The sequence below is a fragment of the Neomonachus schauinslandi genome, chromosome 1 (assembly GCF_002201575.2).
Source record: "Neomonachus schauinslandi chromosome 1, ASM220157v2, whole genome shotgun sequence".
In the NCBI taxonomy this organism is placed as follows: Eukaryota; Metazoa; Chordata; class Mammalia; order Carnivora; family Phocidae; genus Neomonachus; species Neomonachus schauinslandi.
Window position 1 is genome coordinate 4,281,788 of NC_058403.1, and position 24,323 is coordinate 4,306,110.

Sequence of the window (24,323 nt, forward strand, 5' to 3'; positions counted from 1 at the left end):
AAAGCCGGGCACGTGATCAACCACTGATGCGTTTGCTCGTTTCTTTTTGTCTTTTTGTGAAATAATCAGTTAACACCCACCACCTCACATACTTAAGTCTTTTTCTTGTGATAAGAACTTTTAAGGGTTACTCTCTTCGCAACTCTCAAATGCACAACATAGTATTGTCAACGTGTTTATCTTCTAACTGGAAGCCTGGGCCTTTGACCCCCTTCACCCACTCCTCCTGTTCCATTTGTATTCCATCGCTTTACCTTTAGTCCCCGTCTGCCCCCGGCCGCTCGTGAACAACCACGTTCTCCGCTCGGCCGCGGAGGGGAGCGTTAGTGCCCCAACGTCTGCCCCACTGGGGTCCCACCCGCTGTCATTCTCAGGCTTCTCCCCCCAGAACACAAGGCGTCAGAGCCATGTCTGGTAGAAACGGGTTTATTACAAATCGGTGAAATACAGCTTTTAAGAGTGCCCACGCACATGGCACGAATGCTCCCAAAACATCAGCTGCATGAAAGCAAGTGGCCCAAAGCAGAAACAAAGCCTTCTACGACGCTTCGCATGCACCGGTCCCCGGTGGGAGACGGAGAGGGCTCGGGAGGAACAATCCCGGGGGCGGAAAATCATTTTTCCTGACTGGGAAGGCGGCGGCGGCAGCCCTCCAGGACAAATCCCGATCGCCGTCACGACCTGCATCCTCTTGCTAGCTCCCTGCCCGCTCAGGGACAAGCACAGACAACGACTGGAAAGACTGGCTGCTAACTCCTGTGACGTGGTTGGGGGGCCGGGGGCGGGGAGAGTGCGCGCCCGCTCCCAGCAGATGTGCCCCGGAGGCGCGGGTGGGACCGGGAGCCCGCCTTAGCTGGGGAACTTGGCCAGGCGGCGCCGAGCCTGGGCCAGCCGCAAGAGCCGCTCCTTCAGGAACTTCCTTTTGTCACTGGTGTCACTGTGTTCCTTCAGGAGCCAGTTGTAGGTGTCCTTGTCCTGGAGCAGCTGCAGCATGCCCTTCTGCAGCTTCTGGCCGTACACTTGCAGGATGAAGTACTGGATGATCAGGGGGATGTGGCTGGAGATGCGGTTGGTGGCCTCCTGGCAGGGAAGAAGAGGTCACAGAGAGGGGGGGCTGGCTGCAGCCTGCGAGCGTCAGGAGGGGCTGGGCGGCTGGCCGGGCAGGTGCACGCCCCTGCCTGGGTCTCCAACCCAGCACTGTCGTCTGGGCTGGAGGCAGCGAGGAACCGGGTGCAGGGAGCCCCCAGCCCTGACTCCACCACCCTACCGTGGACTCCTGACCATTCGAGTTCCTTCTGATCAGAGAGGGTAAAATGGGCTTGAGGAGGGTAAATGGACGGACTGTGTACAAAAACCCCATTTTCAAGTGATTAGCAACTCTGCTGGAAAGATCTTACGACTTTTATTTTTAATCCACACTAAGATTATTTAGAAGAAAAAAGGCTGGGCTCTCAAAAGCCGCAGAGGGGCACCCTCTGCCGTCTCTGCGTGTCTAAAGTCAGTTTTTCAACCCTCCCTCCTCCCTCCTCCCTCCCCAGGCCCCACCTGTTGGTGAAAAGCCTCTTTCCTGAGACAGGCTGCCCTCACAGGAAGCCCATCCACCCAGTCCCTCAGCAAGCTTGTGCCTCCACTCCCTCCCCCAGAAAATCGTGAGACAATGAGCACCCGGCCTCATGAGATGGTGAAAAAGATGAAACAAGCTGAAAGGGAAAAGTTGGAAAAGAGGCCAGGTGTGGGGTAAGCGCTCGGTGAAGGCCTCTGGACAGGTGATGTGGCAGAGCTGGGACACTGCTCTGTGCTCCAGGATGACAGCTAGCGAGGGGTGTGGCCGGCCACCATGTGGAGATGGAGGGAAGGGGATGAGGAGCCAGCAGGGGATCCCACAGACGGGCCATGTCTGCAGGAAACGATCTCTTCGGGACTGGGGAAGAAATTTCTGAGTGGTGACAGTCAGCTGCCCTGGCCCTCTGCCCTGACCCTCCCGGGGCCCACGGGGCCATTGTGCCAATCGCTGACTTAGGGTCACCTGCCCGATTTCACGATGATGAACGCACAGGGAGAGGGACAACTGCAGGGGCGTCTGCAACCTGATCACGGAACAGCACATGCCCTCTTGCTGCAAAGGGGAGTTGAGGATGTAGGTGGAGTTAAGCTCATCAGCTGGCGTTAAACTAGGGAGAGTATCCTGCATTATCTGGAGGGCCCGTGCAAAGAAGGGAGGCAGGCAGCGGATTCGGACGGGGTGTGATCCGGAAGGAGGTCTGAGATGCAGCATCACTGGCTTTGGAGACGGAGGAGGGCCGCGCACCGAGGACCACGGGCAGCCTCCAGAAGCTGCACGAGGCAAAGAGACAGATTCTCCCCTAGAACCTCAAGAAGGAGCACAGTCCCACTGAAACCTTAATTTTAGCCAGGGAGGATCATACTTAACGGAGAAAAGTTGCATTCTCGTTAAAGTCAGACAAGACGAGGCTGCCTGTTGGCTCCCCTGTTGTTTCCGGTTGTACTGAAAGGACCAGAAGAGGAAGCTTCGGGTATAAGGGGGATATAAAGCCACTCCAGCGTGGTGAGTGTTCATTGGGAAAATGCACAAGAACTGGCTGCAGAAACCATATCTAACAACAAACAGAAGACAAAATGGAAGAAAAGACTCACAGCAGAGATGTAGGAATCAACTTCAGAAGTGTGCACAAAATCTATGCAAAGAAAACATTAAAACACTTCTGAGGCTCCCCCAAAAGGAGATCTTCAAGTGGAGGGACCCTCTATGTTCTTGGACAGAAAAGTTCACGTCATAAAGATGTCGACTCTCCTTGGCAGACTGATAAATGAATATAATCGCAATAAGGATGCCCAGCAGCTCTCTTCTCATGAGGAACGGGATAAGCTAGTTCTACAATTCATACTGAAACTGGAACAAACAAGAAGGGGCGGAAAATTTCTGCTTAAAGAGAGGTGGGAGCACAGATTGTTGCCTGCCCATGTTCACAGCAGCATTACCCAGAGTAGCCCGAAGGTGCAAACAAGTGAAATGCACATGGACAGATGAGCGGATAAGCCAAATGTGGTCGGTCCATGTGACCGAGTATCACTCTACTCTAAAAGGAAGGGCATTACAGCAAAGACAAACCTTGAGGACATTATGCTAAGTATAAGCCAGACACAAAAGGACAGAGATTGCACAAGTCTACTTATCCGAGCTACCTAGAATATGAAAATCCATAAAATTGGAAGGTAGAATGGGAAGGCCAGGGGTGGTGGGAGGGGATGGGGAATCAGTGTTTCATGGAGACAGGGTGGGGACAGTCCTGGAGGTGGACGGTGGGGACGGCTGCACGACCGTGTGAGTGTGCTGAATGCCACTGACCTGGGAACGTAAAGATGGTTAAGATGGTAATGGTATGTGATGTGTATTTTGCCACACTATAGAAAAGAAGAAGAAGTAGGCAGCATTTGGGAGGGTACCAGCTGCACTGGACATTTAAGCCTTGTATAAAAAGCTGCTAATATAATCATGTCGATACTGATATGTGAAAAGCAAACCAACAGAAAAGAATTCAGGATCTAGAAAAAGACCCCAGGACACAGAGGAAGAGAGAGGGTGACTGATTATGGGCATATTGTGCATCAGTAGGCCCGGGACAGGGTCTTTGGTGATGGTTCTAGGACAACCATCAGCCATCTAGAGCAAGCCTCATTCTGGACATCAAGTAATTCCAAATGGATCACAGGTTTAAATATAAAAGTTGAAATGATACGTTACTGAAGAAAATATTGTAGACTTTGTTTCTAAATCTCAGAGACAAAGTCCAATGGCTTAAGTGGAGACATTATAAGACAAAAAGCACGGAAGCCCCACAAGGAAACAACTATTAAGTCCAATCCATAAATCTAGAAACCTCCAGCATGGTCTAAAACCACCATAAAGAAAGCCACAAGGCAGATGACAAACTCTGGGGTATTTGCACCACAAATCACCGGAATCTGAGACACTGCTCTACAGAGTTTCTGCTGGAGGGATGGTTTCCTGAACAGGAAACAGAAATAACTCTTATGCTGTGAAACCATGTCCCACCTCATTGTAATAAGAGAAAATACAACAAGATGTCATGTTCCACCGATCATAATATCAAAAAGCCAACAACTTCAGTGGAGACCAAACTGCAAATGTGGAGGAAACAGGCCATCTGTGGGGAGAATTTACCAATGCAATTGAGTGTACCCTCACCCAGGTATGATACTTTCATAGATCAGCGTGGCCCAGCTAAAGGGCTCAGTTATTCAATCAAACGCTAACTTAGGTATTGCTGTGGAGGTATTTTGTAAATGTGGTTAACATCTCCATTTAGCTGATTCTGAGTAAGGGAGGTTATCTAAAATCATGAGGGTGGGCCTCATCTAATCAGTTGAAGGCCTTAAGTGCCAAACAGAGATTTTCCTGAAGAAGAAGAAAGCTTTCCCTCGGAGATGTCAAGAAAGCAGAGAAGGACCTCTTTTGGGGAGAAGAGCTGGCTCAGGACGGGGTGGGTGGGGGACCCCTCTCGCCATCGACTCATTTTCCTCTCGGGATTCTGTGTGTGCGTGCATTACCTCCTCTCAACGCCTCTGTGAGGCACATGACCAGACAGGTGGTAGGCTTGACTGCGGGAGAAGCCAAGGTGCATAGGTGCCTCCTGACTCGCCCTTCACAGGCCTCACTCATGTGGGCGCACATCCCAGTGTCTGCAGTCAATGGCGTCTGACCCTTGGTTTAGAGGCTGCTCCTCCAAGTGTGGTCTCTGTCCGGTAGTGCGGGCATCCCCTGGGAGCCCGTTAGAAATGCAGAATCCTGACCCCACCTCAGACCTGCAATCCACATCTGCATTACAACCAGATCCCAGGAGACCTGTGTGCACAGTCGAGTTTGAGAAGCCTTAAAGCATTCAAATAGTGAGCTGATGGAGATATCTGGTAAACCAAGAGATGACTACTTGCTTTACACGTCCAGATTCTGACCTATCTCAATGGCTCTGAGGTGTGCATCCTTCCCCAGCATGGATGAGACTGCTTTTCACATTATCTGAAACAGACAGTAGCCATCAAAGCATGTGTCTCTGTGAGTGGATTCTACTGGGCACACGGCCATTGCATCCCAACACTGAGCTAAGGCGCCCTACCCACACTCATCTCACTGAAGATTCACAAGAACTGTGAGGAGATACAGCTTTACAGAGAAGAAAGCTGAGGCTCAGAGAGGTCAAGTAACTTGGCCAGGGCTGCACAGCCTGTTGACACCAGAAGGGAGTGGCTCCGAGCCACAGCCCCTGCTCTCCTCTCCCAGGCTCGATGCCTCCATGGAGGCTCACGGAGAGGCCTGGAAGACGAGCCGGCTGGTGGTCACCACACAGAGACCGGGAGGCCAAAGAGAGGCAATCACAAGACAAGGACACGTAATGAAAACCGCCTCCCAGAGACGCCCGCAGACTCACCTGACGGTAAGCCAGCAAATGCTCAAAGATTTCAGACAAGGAGATGTTTACTGAAGAAACTTCCTCGGAGCTCATGCTGTTTATTTTTTTGTTCTTCTTTTCCTCCTCCGACACCTTTTCTCGGACCCTCTGCAATGCACGCTGATACACCTGGTCCTGGCAGTAGACGATCTGCTCCATTTGGAAGTGAAGGCGGATGGACTTCTCAGCTTCTTCTTCTAGTTCAAATTTAATGTCTTCAATTTTGGACTATGGCAAAAGAGAAGCACAACGAAGCGCCCTCAGAAACAAATTACCGGCTCAAGGAAGGAGGTCCTCTGTGGAGCCCACAGCTAGCTGGCTCCCAGGTGAACCAAGATAGCACTTTGCTGTCGGGCAGCCTTCTGCACCCCACACTGGCTTGTCTAGGATGGGGCTCCCACCCTGCTTGGGGCTCGGGACCTCCGGGAGCCCGACCCCCCACCTGAACCTGGGAACCCGCACGGGCCAATGTCTCAGCTTCTTTCTTTCTCTTTGGGGGGCTTTCCCATCGAAGCAGGACTACACGCCCCATCAGAGAGCTCAGGAGGGTAAAAGGGGGTGGGGCAAAATGTAAATCTGTTCAATTCTGTACGCTTCATGTTTGGAGAATCTGGCTGCCACCAGGCCGGGGTGTAGATCTCTCACACAGAAAATATCTGGACTCCCCAGAGCTCGCACTCGGGGCCACGGAGTGTGACACACAGTGCGAGGTGCACCCCAAACATTTTCTTGTGTGTTCATTCTGTGTTCATTCCAGGCAGCGTAAGTAGCCCACCCCAAGCCCCCGAGCCTGCACAAGGCCAAGCCAGTCTTCCCAGCGGTGCTGGGTGCTAGGGGTGCAATGTGTGTGTCCCCCCAAATTTATATGTTGAAGCCTAATCCCCAGTGTGATGGCATTGGGGGGGGCCTTTAGGGGGTCAGGCCATGACAATGAAGTCCTTACAGATGGGGTCCATGCCCTTGTAAGAAGAGACACCTGAGTGCTTTCTTTCTCCCTTACTCTCTCCCTCTCTCCCTGTCTCTCTGTGTCGTGAGGATACGAGGAGAAAGCAGCCACAAGCCAGGGATCGGGCCCTCATCAGACATGGGATCTAAAGCACCTCGATCTGGGCCCCCCAGCCTCCGGAACGTGAGCATTCAGTGACTATCACGTAAGCTGGCTAGGCTGCGCTCTGGGCCACGGGGGCCCGAGCTGAGCCGCGGGGGAGCCCCTGTTTCTGAGAGCGGAAGAGTCTCTCAACAGCGTGAAGTGGGGGGTCTTACTTCCTCCTGACTCTTCGCTCTTGGGAGACGCCATCTGCTCGTGCGGCCTCCTCAGTGACTTTCAAGGTTCGGGCCATTTTCTTCAGAGGCAATAATGTTCCACCCAAACTATGGGTCTCCTTCGTTCCTGTGATTTTGAGGATTTTATTTCTATATTCCGTCTCACTCACTCGGTCTGCCTTACTGCTTCTAACCAGACATCGTTGGTGATTCCACAACTGAAGTTCACTAATGAGCTTGACTATTTGCTTCTCCAAATACCCAGTAAAGTTGAAATGGCCTTAACCCAAGAAATCTGTTTTCCAGCATCAGGCTGACTTTTTTGTTTTTTTTTAATAACATGTGGTCAGTTTTACCTTGGTAGTTCTGTAAAGGTTGAAAAATTCAGCAAAATTTGCTTTCGAAATATCTGTGAAGGCAGCTTGGACCATATCTGAGGAAAAAACAAGACTCATACATAATCATAGGTTGCAAACAACAACAACAACAACAACAAAAGAGGATGAAGAAATGTCCAGAAATGGAAGTTTCCTCCCCTCCCTTCTGCCCCTTATTCCCACTCAGGGACGGAGGCGTGCCTTTTTTGCTGGAGAGCTCTCTGGAAGAATTTCAAAGTCCAATTGTCCCCTGGCATATTTCTTTGACATTTAAAATTTTTATCCTGGGGCGCCTGGGTGGCACAGTCGGTTGAGCATCCGACTCTTGGTTTTGGCTCAGGCCATGATCTCAGGGTCGTGAGATCGAGCCCCGAGTCGGGCTCCGTGCTCAGCAGGGACTCTGCTTGAGATTCTCTCTCCTTCTCCTTCTGCCCCTCCTGCTTGTGCTCTCTCTCTCAAATAAATAAAATCTTTAAAAAAGTTTTTTTTCCATCCTAAGCAGATATAGTTGCAAAGAATGTAATCTCTGGTAGGTTATAAATATATTAATATTTTATAGTAAGACACAGCACTCTCAAATATATCAATGGGCTCTAAATGTCCATGTTATCCATTTAAAAAAAAAATACGAACCTGCTCTTATTCAATCAGAAAATTTACATTATTTCTTTCTATTTTTGAAACTCCTCATATTTCCGTTTGACTTCCTCACAGAAATTTTATCCTAATATGATGTGCAGCATCTTTATGTTTGAAAAATTTTTTAAAGTAGGCTTCACGCCCAGCATGGAGCCCAACACTGGATTTGAACTCATGACCCTGAGATCAAGACATGAGCCGGGATCAAGAGTTGGACGCTCAACCAACTGAGCCACCCAGGCGTCCTGAAAATCTTTTATTGACTCCACATCATATTCTTCTGAAACAGAAGTAGGTATATATATATAATATACCCATATACATATATATATATATATATATATATACACACACCCACATATATATATATATACACCCATATAAAACCCATATATATATGTGGGTTTCAAAGTTTTTTTAGTTTTAAAAACTGAAAGTTTTTAAAAGTTTAAAAAAGTTAAAAAAAGTTTAAAAGGTTTTTAAAAAAAGTTTTTTAAAACCCATATATATATGGGTTTTAAAAAATTTTTCTTTTTCTGTGACTTTAAGGCTCTAAGCACTACAAATTTTCTTTGAGAGTAAATTAAGAGTGCAAAATGGATCAACACAACACAATTACCAATTTTAATATACAATTATTAAGACTAAAGGTAAAATTGTATTAGAAATACATCTCTTAAGGTGCTGTCATGGGACTGTCCCCAACCTCTACGAGTTCGTGGATCCAGAATGATTATTACTTCTTGCTGAAATGAGACAGCTGAGGTGTGAGTGAAAATATGGCGTCAGCCACGGTGAGGACAAAGAAAAGCGATTCCAGTGAACGTCTGGGAAACCAGAGAGCATGGCAGTTACAGGAGAAAGGAGCGGTCAGTCCTGTGGAGGGCTGTGTCTCTCCTCGGTGGCTGCTGACGCTCTCCCACCTGCCGTGACAACACGTGGGCCACCTAGATTCATACGGCACTCTAGAATGCTCAGAACTCTCCCGCAATGAACAGTTATTTAGCTGTCAACCTTAATCCTCAGAGGTTTCAAATAAATGGAGTCTTTTGAGTGCTCTCGAAACGCCTGGAGGTATGGACAATAAGAAATATGTATCTGCTCTGTGCTCCTGGTTCCTGACATGGAGCTCCTAAATCCCTTAGACGAGGTGACTCTTGGTGGGCCCTGGACAGCTTCAGGATGGGGGGCGGTCACAAGATCTGGATGAGAAGCCTGGAACTTTGAGCCCCACCTTCACCCACCGTCCCACCTCGCCACCTCTGGGGAGGAGAGAGGGGCTGGAGATGGAGCTGATCATTGATTATGTCTTTGTGATAACTGATTACACCTCCTTTAAATCCCCTAAATGACAGGGTTCAGAGAGCTTCCAGGTTGGTGAACACACCCACATGCCAAGAGGGTGGCGCCCCCCCCCCCCATGGGACAAAAGCACCTGCCCTCGGGACCCTCCCAGACCTCCTCGATGTATCTCTTTCATTCACATCCTTTATAATAAACTGGTAAAGGTAAGTACATCCTTTAAAATAAACCAGCAGAGATAAGTAAAGTGTGTTCCTGAGTCCTGTGAGCTCTTCCAGCAAGTTATAGTATCTGAGGAGGAGGCTGTGGGAACTCCCAATTTCTAGCCTGTCCATCAGAGGCACGGTCTAAAGGGGGGGCAGTCCTGTGGGGCCGAGCCCTTAAGCTGGAGGATGGGTGCTAACTCAGTTATTGTCAGAACTGAATCGAAATGTTGAACACCTAGTTGGTGTCCAGAGAACCAGAGAATTAATTGGGTTCTTGGAGGTTAAAAAACACCAGGAGGAGAGCGTGGAGTTTAAAAAACACCCCAGGAGGAGAGCTGTAGAGTTCAACACTGGTTTGGGCTCAAGCCTTTCGTTGCCCTAGAAATAAAATGCCTAAAAGCAAAATCAAGAACTCACCAGTTACCATGTGCAGCATATAGACAGCTGGTTCTTCTAGTTCTTTGAGTTGCTGTTTTATGATAATCTCAAACGTCTTGTAATTGACAAACCCTGGCAGCTCTCGGCCACGATACCGATTTTCAAATTTCTCGATTTGTTTATATATAACTCTGTAACCTGGAAAAGAAGAGTTCTGAGTTATTTTACAAAAATAACCTTGTGGGTTTTTTTTTAAACACAATACCATGCTGGACTTTCTGAAAACACAGAGAGGCAAGGGAAAAAAAAACAAATCTGATTTGCAAATTGAAAAAAGAATTCAGGGATAGCAATAAAAAAAAAAAAAAAACAGATCTCAAGACCTTTCTCCTTAAGTCATCTCAAGATGGTTAAGTATGGAGCCAGGCGTGAGGCCAGAGGGCAGTGAACTGCACAAGCCAGGAGGAAGAAAGCGGGGGAAGGAATTTCCTCTTGGGTAAGAAATTCTATAGATGTTTACCAAAGAAATTGTACCACCATTCAGAATCAGCGACACGTCACGTATCCACATATCCACGTACAATAGCAAGAGTAGAAAGTGTTTATAAATCAGATGAGATAACAGAGTAACCAGGTACATAAGATTACTGCTCGCTACATAAAACACTTGGTTTTTTCTTTATACTTTGGGAATTCTTTTTATTCTCAACAAACTGGACTATGGAGGATACCTCCGCTGGTGGAAGTTCAGAGGGCTCTGGTTCCTCTTTTGAAGAACTAACCAGAAATCGTGGTCTGGGTCTCCTCTTTTGGTCAGGAGAAATTTTCCCATAGGTTTTTTTTTTTGAGATATAATTCCCATACTATAAAATTCACCCTAGTAAAGCATACAGCTCAGTGATTTTTATTATAGTAATGACATTGTGCAACCATCCCCACCAGCTAATTCTCAAGTACTTCTATCACCCCAAGGAACCCTGTGCCCATCAGCACACGCTCCCCATTCCCTGCCCCCCTCGGCCCCTGGAAACCACTAATCTACTTTCTATCTCTATGGATTTGCCTGTTCTCGGCATTTCATATCAACGGAATCAAAAGACCTGTGGCTTTTCGTGTCTCACTTCCTTCACTTAGCATGATGTCTTCAAGGTTCATCCATGTTGTAGCATGTTTAGTGTTTCATGCCTTTCCATGGCTGAATAATATTCCATTGTCTGCTGTCAAAGGCTGAATTGTATCTCCCCCAAAATTGGTATGTTTGAAGTCCTAATCCCTAGCGCCTGGAAATGTGATGGCGTTGGAGATACGACCTTTAAAGAGGTGATCAAATCCAATCTGACTGGTGTCCTTATAGGAAGAAAGTAGGACAGAGACCCACACAGGAAAGACACAGGGAGAAGGTGGTGTCTACAAGCCAAAGAGAGAGGCGAGGCGTCTGGAGAATCCAAACCTGCTCGTAATTGGTCTTAGACTTCCAGTCTCCAGAATTATAAGAAAATCGGTTTCTGTTGTTTAAGACCCCCAGTCTTTGTGATGAGAACCCTAGCAGAGCAGTAATGAGTACACGGACACATGCTAGCCGTCCTAGTGGGTGTGAGGTGGGGTCTCCCGCGGCTTTGGTTTGAGTTCCTCTGATGGCTAATGACGCTGAGCATCTATTCCCGCATTGTGAGCCATTTGTATGTCTTCTTTTAGAGAAATGTCTACTCCTTTGTCCATCTTTAATTTGGATTTGTCTTTTTGTCGTTGAATCCTAACAGTTCTTTGTATGTTCTGGATACTGGGCCCTTATCAGATGTGTGATTTGCAAATAATTTCTCCTGTTCTGTATGTGTGTGTGGGGGGGTGCCCTTTGACACACACACGTTTTTAATCTTGATGAAGTCCACTCTGTCTGTTATTCTATTCGTGTGTGCTGTAGGTGTCCTATCTAAAAACCGCTGCCTAATCCTAGGTCATGAAGATTCAAATCTACATTTTCTTCTAAGAGTTTTATAGTTCTAGGGCTCACATTTTGGTTTCTGATCCATTTTGAGTTTCTCTTTGTATAAGGGGTGATTAAGGGGTCTAAATTCATTTTCTTGCATGTGGGTGCCCAGTGTTGGGAGGAATTTAGCGTCTTAATTTAAAAAAAAATGAGCTATTTTCTCATGGGCTGTGTGCATAAGCTTGCTGAGCAATGCAGGAGGGGGTTGTTGGAGGTCAGGACTGTTGTCTTCCTTGAAAGGGACAGCGGTCCTTCCCTGATGGAAGATCACACCACACAGCAGGTGTTCAACCCTTTGCACTGTGGATTTAGCTCCAGTAAGCAGCATGGGAGCTGTGCAGATGGGGCAAGGGACCACCCCATTTTTCCAACAAAGAACACTGTTATTTATCTTGTCCTGCCCTCCATGCCTTGGCCAAGGAACAAACAGGACTGACAGATTTGGCCTCTGAATTATGTAAAAAATGGCATGACTTATCCTCCTATGTTCATTACTCAAAGCCAAGGACAATGGTCAATGTGAACGTTCAGTCAGCTGAAATAAGTTATGGCACCCACCAGGCTGCCTGAATAAAAGCAAAGTTCCTTAAAATTTCCCTGCAGCTTTATCACTGGTCGGTATAGGATTTACTTTAAGCTTCTTGAGATATTAAAAAATAAACTTCAGGGGCACCTGGGTGGCTCAGTCGTTAAGCGTCTGCCTTCGGCTCAGGTCATGATCCCAGGGTCCTGGAATCGCACCCCGCGTTGGGCTCCCTGCTCAGCGGGAAGCCTGCTTCTCCCTCTCCCACTCCCCCTGCTTGTGTTCCCTCTCTCGCTGTCTCTCTCTCTGTCAAATAAATAAAACCTTTAAAAAAAATAAAAATAAAAAATAAATAAACTTCAGGTCACACTTTCTACCTTTCTCGGACTCCTGAGAATTTGGTGCTGCCGGGGGGCCTAGGTGTGTTTCATTTCCTTTGCATCGCTGCCGCAACTATAAAATCCGCTGAGATAACAGAGGCTTCAAGGCCGTGGCCAGCTGACCAAGACCCAGGTGACTTCATCCTGGGGCCACAGAGAGCACGTGGCAGGTTGACCCGCTACTGTGGAGGGAGGGCTGATTCTGGTGGAAGCCTGGGTGGACCCGGGCCGATCCCTTGGCATGTTCCCTCCAGGTATCCTCTCAAGTCTGCAGCTGATGCCTGCCGGCCCAAGTTCAGTGACATGCGCCGGCATCCATATCAGCTGCACCACCTGCCCCCCGCGGCCCCCCACTCCAGCGCGCTCGCCAGGTCGACGGCAGGGCCTCCGACTCACCTTGTTGGAACTTCTTCTCAATCACAGAGCTCCACTTGTGGAACTCGTTTCGGATTTTGGTGAAGAGCCGACTCTCGTCCTCCCCCACAAATTCTTCCCCTTCGATTAAGGAGTTGATGTCATGGTTAAAGGCATTAATTTTCTGTCAAGAAGGAGAACAGAAGTATAAGTGGGGGTATTCCATACACAAGTGAGGGCGTTTGGAGGTCGCATGGAGGCTGAGGGCAGGCGAGTCACTCCTCGCCACCTTACGGGGTGACAGACCCCCCCACTCTGCCCTGACTGCCTCGGGGTCTCGGGGAACGCACATGGCACTGGTCAGTCCCTGCCCACTGTCCCTCCACCCCAGCCCCTCTTTGGTGCTGAGTGGGCCGACCGAGCCTGGGTCAGCTTTCGGGGAGCAAGAACAAAGTGTGTGAGGTACAAGATCCCTTTCTGGACAACGATGTCCCGACCTGAGGCGACGGACGATACTCACCTCTATCAGAAAAAACATTTTTTCATGCTCCTCTTCGGGCACGTCAGAGCCGTACTTTTGTAACTCCTGTGTTATTTTCTCATGGTTTTCCTTTATCTGATTTTCTAACAGGGGCAAAGTTTTCTGAGGAAAACAGGAAATAATGCACAGACGTGAATATGGACAGGGAAGGAGCAGGAGCTCCCAGGCCTCCTTCTGCTCGGTGTGCCTGACTGCCTCTCAAGAGAAGAAGGAGAGGGGGCGTGTTAGTGGGTGCCGAGGCCCCCCAGCCCTCCCCGCGTCCCCGCTGCCCGGGGGACAGCCTCACGGATGTGCTGAGGCGTCCACTCCGCGGGGCGCCTGCCCCCCTCAGAGCAATGCTAGGAACGATTCCTTCTGTGCAGGCAGGTTAGAAAGAGCCACTCATCTGGTGGGCTCTGAAAAAGCGGCAGTTGGAACAATCCGAGATTCACCCACTCTTACGCTGTTCGCAGACGAACAGCATCGGGGACTTCTGTCTCTGATAACATGGTGGACGGCAGGCACCAGCTCCCTCTTCCACTGCAAACACCAATAAATGCTGGCTGACACATGGAAAGCATCGCTGGAAATGCATCAGTGAGTGGGCAGGGACAGGACAGACACTCCGAGGCACGGCCAGGTGACGTGAGCGCCCGGGGATGGGCGAGGAGAGCAGGGTAGAGCCAGATTTGGCTGGGGCAAAGAATAAATCTGGGCGGGCTTGCTCGAGGCAGGGAATCTAATGAGCCAGCATCTTCTTTCTACATAAAGCTGGGACCCCACAGAGCCATGCTTTCACTATATGGGTAAGCTAGGAACAACCCTGCCCTCCCTCCCCATTCTTGGGGACTGCACGGGACGCTGAACCTGGAGCTGAGTGGAAGAACATAAAATCTCTGTAACCACAAGCCAGCCCTCAAACAGGTTTGCCGCCCCAATGTGCATTCCTTGAGGGGTCCCCCAAAACCTCAAGCTGAGAATCTAAAGTGGTTTAGGCAGGAGGCCCTTCCAAGGGGCTGGCAGAAGCAAATCTGCCTCTCCCTGGAGAAATGGATTTTGAATCTGGGCTTCCATGAATGCCCACAGATCAAGTTCCAAAACAGGCCCAAAGTCAAAACCCTAACCCAGGTCACTGTGTGGGATGGCCAGCGGAACCTAGTGCACCAAGGCTTCTGACACTGGAATGATCAAGCACAAAATACAACAGAGATGTGTGCAAAGAAATCTTTTCAAGGGATCGCAGACAGGAAACTGCAAGCGATTGTATCTAGACAAATTTGAAAAAGAGCCACAGAGAGATCTAAAATATGAAATATATGATCATTACAATTACCAAGACATTATGACAGTGGCTAGTAAGGAGAAAGGAAAAGTTGGTGCATTGCCCATAAGGTTTTAATTTTTAATTAGGCCAAGTGGATCTAGTCTATCAGCTCCCACCCAATGTGTGGGACGAGCAGCGTCCACACCATCTGGGAGCTTGCTGGAAATGGAGAATCCCAAGCTGCACTCGAGACCCACTGAACCAAGCCTGCACCTTCACACGATCCCCAGGAGATCTGTTAGTGGGTCAGTCAGCCCACATGGTGGAGCTGTGGGTTTGTGGGAGTCTATTCAGAAAACAGACAGCTCTGCAGGTGCTTACACAGATGTGCGTGATGAGTTCAGAGGTCAGCCTGTCTGCCAGGCAGGGGACTGTGGCCCTTCCTTCCTCCAGGAGGACCCTGCAGACAGAGAAGAGAAGACAATGCCCACATCCACCTTGGTGTGGCCAGAAAATGCAAGTCAGCTTTCTGCTGCAGGGAAAGTCAAGTGACTTCCATCCGGATGGGATATCTTGTAACTGGTACCCAACAGATGTTCAGAACTGGCTTGCACGGAATGATGATTCAGTTGTAGTTATTTTGGATACTTCAAAAATGGTATAGAGTTGTATAGAATTGTTGAGTCACTACACTGTACACCTCAAAATAATTCAATGCTGTATGTTAACTAAGTGGAATTAAAATTAAAAGCTTAATTTAAAAAAATGGTATAGGGGAGCCTAGGTGGTTTAGTCGGTTGAGCATCCAACTCTTGATCTCAGCTCAGGTCTTGATCTCAGGGTTGTGAGTTCAAGCCGCACTGGGCTCCATGCTGGCCATGGAGCCTACTTAAAAAAAAATGCTATAGGTGATCGCTTCCAGCTGACACATTGTGTCTCATGACATCTGACTATAAAACTGATCTTTAAGGGGCGCCTGGGTGGCTCAGTTGGTTAAGCAACTGCCTTCGGCTCAGGTCATGATCCTGGAGTCCCGGGATCGAGTCCCGCATCGGGCTCCCTACTCAGCGGGGAGTCTGCTTCTCCCTCTGACCCTCCCCCCTCTCATGCTCTCTGTCTCCCATTCTCTCTCTCAGATTAAAAAAAAAAAAAAAAATCTTTAAAAAAAAAAACTGATCTTTATAAAAATACATGTGGTCACCTACAATGTGTTTTCATAACACACACACCCTTCTGTGCGTAATACACATGCAAGTCTACATGATACATGGCGGTATAGGACTTCACAAAAATACACTGATGTGGGGCGCCTGGGTGGCTCAGTCGTTGGGCGTCTGCCTTCGGCTCAGGTCATGATCCCAGGGTCCTGGGATCGAGCCCCGCATCGGGCTCCCTGCTCGGCGGGAAGCCTGCTTCTCCCTCTCCCACTCCCCCTGCTTGTGTTCCCTGTCTTGCTGTGTCTCTCTCTGTCAAATAAATAAATAAAATCTTTAAAAAAAAATACACTGATGAGTATCTATGTAGGAGTGTGGAGGATACTGACGTAGGGGACACACCCTTCCCCAAGACGAGAACTTAAACCATGAGCTGCTTGGAGGAAGGAAGGCTCATTCTCACTCTATCCAAATTTGTGTTTGCTGAGTTATTACAGGATTCCTTTTATTTTAAAGGACTTTTTAGGATAAAAGGCAGCAAGGAACCATGAGTTTACAAGCCTATTTGTGAGAGTACACTCACAGCTAAGTGTTGGTCTCCACATCTGCCAATTTTTATTTTTTATTTTATTTATTTATTTATTTATTTTTTTAAAAGATTTTATTTATTTATTTGAGACAGAGAGAATGAGAGAGACAGAGAGCACATGAGAGAGGGGGAGGGTCAGAGGGAGAAGCAGGCTCCCTGCCGAGCAGGGAGCCCGATGCGGGACTCGATCCCGGGACTCCAGGATCATGACCTGAGCCGAAGGCAGTCGCTTAACCAACTGAGCCACCCAGGCGCCCCATATCTGCCAATTTTTAAAACTGTGTTTACCACATGTACATAAAATTTACAATTTCCCCCAATGCCACTGATTGATAATCAAACTGATGTGGCCCATGATTTGAAAGGCCTCATTTATCATACATCAAATATGTGTACCTGGGTCAATTTCTGGGCTTTCTGATTTTTTTTTTCCTATTCTGAGGTATTTATGTGTTTATTCTGGTTGCAGCACTGTACCGTATAAATGGACTGTAGCAAATTCCCTCCTTATCTGATCTTTTAAAGGTATTTTTTACTATACTTTGTCAATTCCTCTTTTATTTTTCAAGGCAAATCCTGCAGTCATTGTCAAGGTGCAAACACACTTACACATAGACTCCGAATGTCTGCTTTTGGACAGCAACCCTTTTCCCCAGGAAAAACCGAGGCCCCAAGTTGTGGTTCACCCTTGCGAAAATGCGGCCAGCGTACCTGAAATGTGGGTGGTCCTCAAAGAAGTCTCTCTCTTTCTGCAGAGCCTCGGTCAGGGTCACCTGGTTCTGGATATCCTGCTGGCCCCGGCACTTGACAATCATGTAGCCCTTCTTCAGGTGACAGACAAGGTTCTGTGCCACATCCACCACCTTGCTTTCAGTACCTCTGTCCACCAGGTCAGGCTTTGTCAAGATTCCTGCAAGCCGGAGCCTTCCGATTAGAGACTGCTCACCGCTCTGTCTCAGCCTGCTGGATGGCACACAGTAGCCCCCGCAGGACCACCGTGCGGGCAGAGCCCCCGGCTGGGGACAGAACCACAGCTCGGGCTGCATAAAGACCACGAGCCCCCGTGAGCAGCTGGGGGACTGGCTTCACCCAGGTCTTGGTCCCCATGCCACAGACACAGCAGCATGTAATGGCCTTTTAATTTTCTTTCTGCCCAGTGGAAGCGTCCATTCTCTATTGCACTGGTTCTCAAACTTCCCCGTGCAGCAGAAATCCCTTCCCAAGGCAAATCTTAAAATGCAGGGTCTCGGGCCCTGCCCTGGAGATTCTACCTCAGGAGGTTTGGTGGGGTCGAGGGCCTTGCATTACTGAACATCCTCCATTCGAGGGCCTTGCCTTGCTAAACATGCTCCAGTTCTTTCTGGTGCAGGTTGGGGGTTGGTGTGTGGCCCACACTTGGAGAAGCACAGGTCCGGCCAGGACTGGCAGCCTCATTTGCTGAGCCCACTGCAAAGTGAAGGTGACCACCTACGGTTGTTAGGTTCTTCCCTCTTCTTACCTATGGTCCTGTCTCCATCGGGGTCCACCTCCTGAGCCATGCTCAGCGCCTCTGTGGTGGCGATGTCCACGTTGCAGGGGACCACCACCAAGTTGATCGTTTCCTGCTTAAGGATGTACTTCTTGATGAGTTGCTTGGTCTGTGAGAAGATGAGAGCGTATGAGAGCCAGGACAGGTCCTGATCTTGCACTTGCTTCGGGACCTCAGAGTCCCAGGGTATCTCCCCCAAAGAAATGAGCCCGCAGCACAAGCCTGGTGGCATTGTCCAAGCCAGAGTTAAGAGAAACCGAGTTCTCCACGGCAGAAACAGAGCCCTGGGGGCAGGGGTGGGGAAACCACCAGATCTTAGCTCAGGAACTGTCTCCTAAGACCCCACAGCTGATAACCACAGGGAAAAACAAGATGCCAAGAAGTGCCTGACTGTGCCCTAAATCTTTTATCCCTTGGATGACATTCGCTAGTATGAAAATGTCATTATACTTGTTTCTAATGTTTTCTCTCCCCACATAAAACCCCTTCCTAATACACACCGGCTTAGATACGCCACAAAATGTAACTAATAACCATAAATGGGTCACCGTGTAAATCCCACACACGTGTAAAACGGATTTCCAGTTTTGCCAGTTTGCCTTACACTCCCCAGAATACCTCCATCTGACTCCACCACGTCAGATGGAGGCCACAGAGACCACCACGCTCTCCCAATGCCCCTCACACCTCCTGACGTCCACTCTCCCAACTCAGCCCTGAGCCCGCTGCTGTCTGGGGCACCGCTCCGCTCCCTCCTCGCCCCGGAACCGAGGTTTTACCTGGCGTCCGATGTCAGCCGGCTGATTGCCCACGGCCACCCTGGTGATGCCAGGGAGGTCTATCAGGGTCAAATCCGGGACATGAGGGGAGCTGACCTCCAGGCTGATTAGCTCATGACTGATCCCCTGTCCTTCCCCAGCAATGACATTCTGGGCTAGGGAGGGGGAAAACGAGAAAAACTCAGTAGAGCTTAGAGTGGAAGCACCTCCCTAACAGCAAATCCTCCCTGCGTGAGTCACAGATAAGGCGTACCTGGAGCAGATTCCCTTTTTCTGGAGCTAAAAGGAACCTCAAAGGATAACTCAGTATTTTCCTTGCCAGTGGCCGGAACTGTCTCCAGAGAAAAAATGTCTAGTGAAAACATCTCTCAAGATCACCCCCACCTGTACCAGCCTAGAGCTGGGCAGACCTGAGTTCTTCCCGCTGTCACACCTAAATCTTCCCATTGATGCCATTAGGAAATTAACAACAAAGTAAAATGAAAGCAAATAAAAACACATGGGAACTCTTGAAACACGATCTGGGAACTTATGGAGGGCAATTTTTCTTGTGGAAAAATTGATGAGCATTGGTATTCCAATACGGAATTTCATTTTGCTCCTTTCTCCTTAATAATGAAAATTTCAAGATGTAAATGTATTTCGGGGGCACCTGGGTGGCTCAGTCGGCTAAGCGTCTGCCTTCGGCTCAGGTCATGATCCCGGGTTCCCGGGATCTCTCAGTGGAGAGTCTGCTTCTCCCTCTGCCCCTCCCCCTGCTCGTGCTCACTCGCTCTCTCGGAAAAATAAACAAAATCTTTTTAAAAAAAGATATAAATGCATTTCCTCAAATTGTTAGCTAATATCACTGGACTCCTTTCTACAAATCCAGAATGGCTTCTTTTATAGCAGTCAGGAACTCGGGACAGGAGTTACAACAACAATGGCCTGTGTGTCATCATCTGCTACTTGTGCCCCCAATATCCATTTACCGGACACGCGGTTGTGAGATTAAGTCTGGTCCAGTGTGACAAAGGCACAGGAAACCTCCAGAAACTCTGCTGGAAAGGGAGGAGAAGCCTTGTGCTGGTGTCCCTCCAGCTGGAATGGGGGCTTTCTGACTAGATCAGGTGGCCTTGGGAGTGACCGCCACACACAACGGAGAAACACCATGGGAGTCTGGTTCTTGATGCTGGAACCCCCAAACCAGCTCTGGGCTGCCTGCCTCCAGACGTCTACATGAGACACAAGTAAAATGGGCAGATCGTTTAAACCACCGTGTTAGCGGCCCACTTCCCCAAAAGGCCTCCAGAGTCCCTTCCATCACTGTACTCACGCTCCTCTACAGGGCGACCTTCTCCCATCCAGAGAGTCCATCCCTCAACATCGGGCTCACCCTGTGACCCCCTGTGGCTGACAGGACATCACAGAATGGATCCCAGTAGAGACTGAGAACTCATGCATGGGGGCCCCTCCTCCTTTGCTGCCAAGAACCGCCCCCCCCAATCTAAAGAGCCCAGCCTGGCGTCCCGGAGGAGGACGGCCACCACATGGTCATTCCAGCCCTGGGCTTGGGTAGGTGACCCAGGCCGTCCTAGACTGACGGCCCCAGCCGAGCCAGCTGGGGGGAAGAACTGCCCAGCTGATCCACGGAATCACGAGGAATGAACAGTTCCAAGCCATTAGGTTTTGAGGTCAGTCTGTTAGGCAGAAAGGGACAACCGGTACACACGATGGTTTTGAGTTTTCTGCCCCAGGAGCCAACCTGACCCCAGCAATCACACAATAACATTCTGACTATCCAACAGCCTTCAACTTTGGTAAAACAGTCTGTAAGTGCGACTTAGGGCCTCCACCTTCATAAAAGCCAAACTCATTTTTTTTTCTGCTGCTGAATATGAGGTTATGCTACGTTTGTACCCTCCTCAAATGACTGAACCTTCATTGTGACAAACTAGGAAGAAAGTCAAGTCAACATGGAGAAGCTTATTTATTCGCCTCGCTCATTCTTAGCAGCAGCCAACAGGGTCACTATGGGTCCTGACCGACTACAAGTGTTACTTCTCCTTGCAGATGCTTCAAGTCGGCAGTGACCTGTGGGGTTTGCATTCACTGAGACCTACCACCCGTCAGCCTAAGCTAGGATTATGCACACATGTACATTTCACTCTTGGAGGAAAAGACCCAGGAAAAGTTTCTGAAGAGGGTTCCAGGATGGTCCAGAATGCCTTTTTACCAGGTGAACGGGGAAAGGGGTTCCCCGGCCCCACACCCCGATCCTTCCTCTGTCAGATCTGTGGAGTGGGAAAGCCCTTGAGCAAGGGACAGATACTCCTTGTTTAAAGTTTTTCACATTACTCTCAGATACTTACTTACAAACTCAGCAAAAAATGGCTGAGGTCAGATTCTTGTCCAAAGCGCTGGTCTTCACAGGGGTCAAAGAAGAGAAGCTACAAGGGACCTGGGGCCTGATGCAGAGAGGGGGGGTTCCCAGGGGAGCAAGAAGGGCCCAGACAGGGAAGGGTAGGAAAGTGAGAGATGGATGCCCTCCCACTTCACACAGGTGACCAGATGTCCAAAGAGGTGATGATGAGTGAACGTGAGGCCCTCACCTTTACTGATTTCCACTTCCACCTCCGAAGGGTCTGAAATCTCCATCTCGAAGTCCTGGTAACTGACTTTGCCCCTCCACTCATCCTCGTTCAGGAGCTTCTTCAGCTTCAGTACCAGAGGACATCTTGTAACAATCCCTGGAGACCATGTCCACATCAGTCCTATATTCTGCTCTTAGGGGTCCTAGAGGGTGGCCTTCGACTTTTCCATAATCATCTGGGCAGACCACTAAAACTTTCTGGTCTTGTTCTCTGATACTTGGATGTGTTATGTCCAGGGTGGCCTTAGAAATGTGCATCTTGAGTAGGCAACCCAGGTAATTTTTTGCTCACTAATGCCTGAAAGCCACCACTCTAGGCTTCTTGCTTCATCTCAGGGTTTTGCCATCCGCTCCGGTGGCATGCTACAGTGGGACACAGCCAAACTCAGGGAAATGTGCTCCATTATTCCCCAGGATACATCATTCGCTACCATCAGGAATGCATACTGCTCTCACGAGGCCCCTCACCACAATCCCCCTGCTGTAAACTTCCAGATCCCACCCTCCTCTACATCTGACCTATATTTCAAGGCCCATCTCAGGTCTGCCCCCTCCCCTTGAACCCTCATTGATCCCTCAGCCTTGGTGCTCAAACAGCACCACCAACCAGAGCACCAATCTTTACCTCCCATTCAGAAGGTCACTTCTTGAGAAGGGGCTCAGGAGAGACACCCACATGCACATGGTTCTGGGGGCCCAAATACATTTATTTAGACCTGCCACAAAGTGCAGGTTACATACAATACACATAAAAATGTGCAACATCAGCTATGGACTGAATTGTGTCCCCCCGCATTCATATGTTGAAACCCTAACCCCAATATGACTGTATTTGGAGATAGGGCCTTTCTTTAAAAGGGTAATTAAGGTTAAATGAGGTCATAAGAGGTGGAACCCTAACCAATATGACTGGCATCCATACAAAAAAGGGAAGAGACCCCAGACGTGTGCACACAGAGTAAAGGTCATAGGAGGAAACAATGAGAAGATGATCACCTGCACGAGGAGAAAGGCCTGGGGAGAAACCAACCCTGCCAACACCTAGGTGTTGGACTTCCAGCCTCCAGAACTATGAGAAATAAATTTCTGTTGTTTTAGCCTCCCAGTCTGTGGCATTTTGTTATGGCTGCCTGAGCGGACTCATACAGAGGACAAGTTTTTACCGCTGCCTCTGGGGAGGGCGACCCCCGACAGAGCCTCCAGCACGGAGCTCTTGCCCGAGCTCTGGTCCCCGATGACGGCGATGGCGGGCAGGGCCAGGTCCTGTTCCACGCCCAGCGCCCGCAGGGAGTCGATGAGGTCAATGCAGGGGCGCACCTTCTCCTCGTACTGGCTACATAGGCTGTTCTCGGGCTCCTAAAGGAAGCGGAATCAAAGAATTCTGTTATGGCCTGCAGGTCATGTTCCATCAAAGTTGGACAACTTCAATCAGCCTAATATCATAGGTTCATGGAGCTCACAAAAGAGAATGGGAAAGGAACAGAAAGAAATATTTAAAGAAATAATAGATAAAAAATTTCCCAAACTTGAACAATTAACCCAAAGACGAAGAAGCTCAATGAACCCCAAACATAAGAAACATAAACTACATCAAGGCCCATTTTAATCAAATTGCTCAAAACCAGTGATGGAGAGAAAGTGTTTCAAGCAGTCAGAGAACATGTTTATGCGTTGAAGAGCAAAGATAAAATTTACAGCAGATTTCTCATCAGAAACAATACAAAGAAGATGATAGTGCAATAACCTTTTTTAAATACTGGGGGAATAATCCATCAACCTAGAATTCCATACTTAGCTAAAATATCTCTTTAACAAATGAAGACTTTTTCAGACATAAAAAAGTGAATGAATTCATCACCAGCAGATCAGCACCACAGGGAATATTAGAGTCCTTCTGCCAGAAGGAAAATGATACTGAATGAAAATCTGAATCTACACAAAGAAATCTATGACAGAAGTGGTTACTATACTTTTTTAGAATAACTTACATATCTTTAAAACACATAAGACCAAACAGAAATAATAGTAACAATATGTTTGTAAGTCAAATTAAAATTCATGACAAAAATAGCATGAAGGCAGGCACCTGGGTGGCTCAGTCAGTTGAGCGTGTGCCTCCGGCTCACGTCATGATCCCAGGGTCCCGGGAGTGAGCCCCACCTCGGGCTCCCTGTTCAGTGGGGAGTCTGCTTCTCCCTCTCCCTCTGCCCCTCCCCCCACCACTCGTGTGTTCTCTGTGTCTCTCAAATAAATAAATAAAATCTTCTAAGAAAGAAAAATAGCATGAAGGCTGGGAGGGGAGAAATGGAAGGATATGGTCTGGAAGCATAAGGTTGTAAGGTTCTTGTTTAAACATGAAGTCACATACTACCACTTCAAGGTAGACTTGATCAGTTAAAGATGTATAATATAAACCCTAAAGTAGGCATACTTAATAAACCAACAAAGGAGATAAAAGAATCATAAAAAATAATTCGATTACTTCAAAAGAAGGTAGGGACAGAGAAAAGGGGAAATAAAGGACAGATAAGTCAAACAGAAAACTAATAGCAAAATGGTCTTCTCAAACTTAGTTATATTAACAACCACAATAAATATAAATGATCTGAATATGCCTAGAATAGTCAAAGTGATTTTGAAAAAGAAGAACAAAGTTGGAAGGCTAACATTACCTGATTTCAGTATTTATTTAAAAAGCTTCAGTAACCAAAACAATGTGATACTAGTGTAAAAATGGAGAAAGAGATCAATAGAACAGAACATGTATTTCAGAAATAAACCGACATTATGTATGGCCAACTGATTTGTGACAAAAGTGCAAGGGCAATGCAGTGGAGAGATAAGCTTTTAAATGGTGCTGGGACAACTGGACATATATATATACACAAAAAAAATAACTTTCTATCGGGGCGCCTGGGTGGCTCAGTCGTTAAGCGTCTGCCTTCGGCTCAGGTCATGA

At 48.3% G+C, this 24,323-nt stretch overlaps 1 protein-coding gene across 1 annotated transcript in view; it reads right to left on the reverse strand.

Moving 5' to 3' along the window:
- Positions 1-470: 470 nt before the first annotated feature.
- MX1 (MX dynamin like GTPase 1) overlaps positions 471-24,323 on the reverse strand; it is a 31,295-nt gene continuing 7,442 nt past the window's right edge. The window contains exons 4-15 of the mRNA XM_021679202.2: positions 22,528-22,720; positions 21,324-21,461; positions 18,733-18,887; positions 17,924-18,062; positions 17,137-17,335; positions 15,064-15,142; positions 13,419-13,541; positions 12,941-13,082; positions 9,694-9,852; positions 7,109-7,185; positions 5,469-5,717; positions 471-1,080 (exon numbers count right to left, since the gene is read on the reverse strand). Coding sequence (XP_021534877.1) covers positions 850-1,080; positions 5,469-5,717; positions 7,109-7,185; positions 9,694-9,852; positions 12,941-13,082; positions 13,419-13,541; positions 15,064-15,142; positions 17,137-17,335; positions 17,924-18,062; positions 18,733-18,887; positions 21,324-21,461; positions 22,528-22,720 — 1,884 coding nt within the window. The 3' untranslated portion in view covers positions 471-849. The remainder of the gene's footprint in view (positions 1,081-5,468; positions 5,718-7,108; positions 7,186-9,693; positions 9,853-12,940; positions 13,083-13,418; positions 13,542-15,063; positions 15,143-17,136; positions 17,336-17,923; positions 18,063-18,732; positions 18,888-21,323; positions 21,462-22,527; positions 22,721-24,323) is intronic.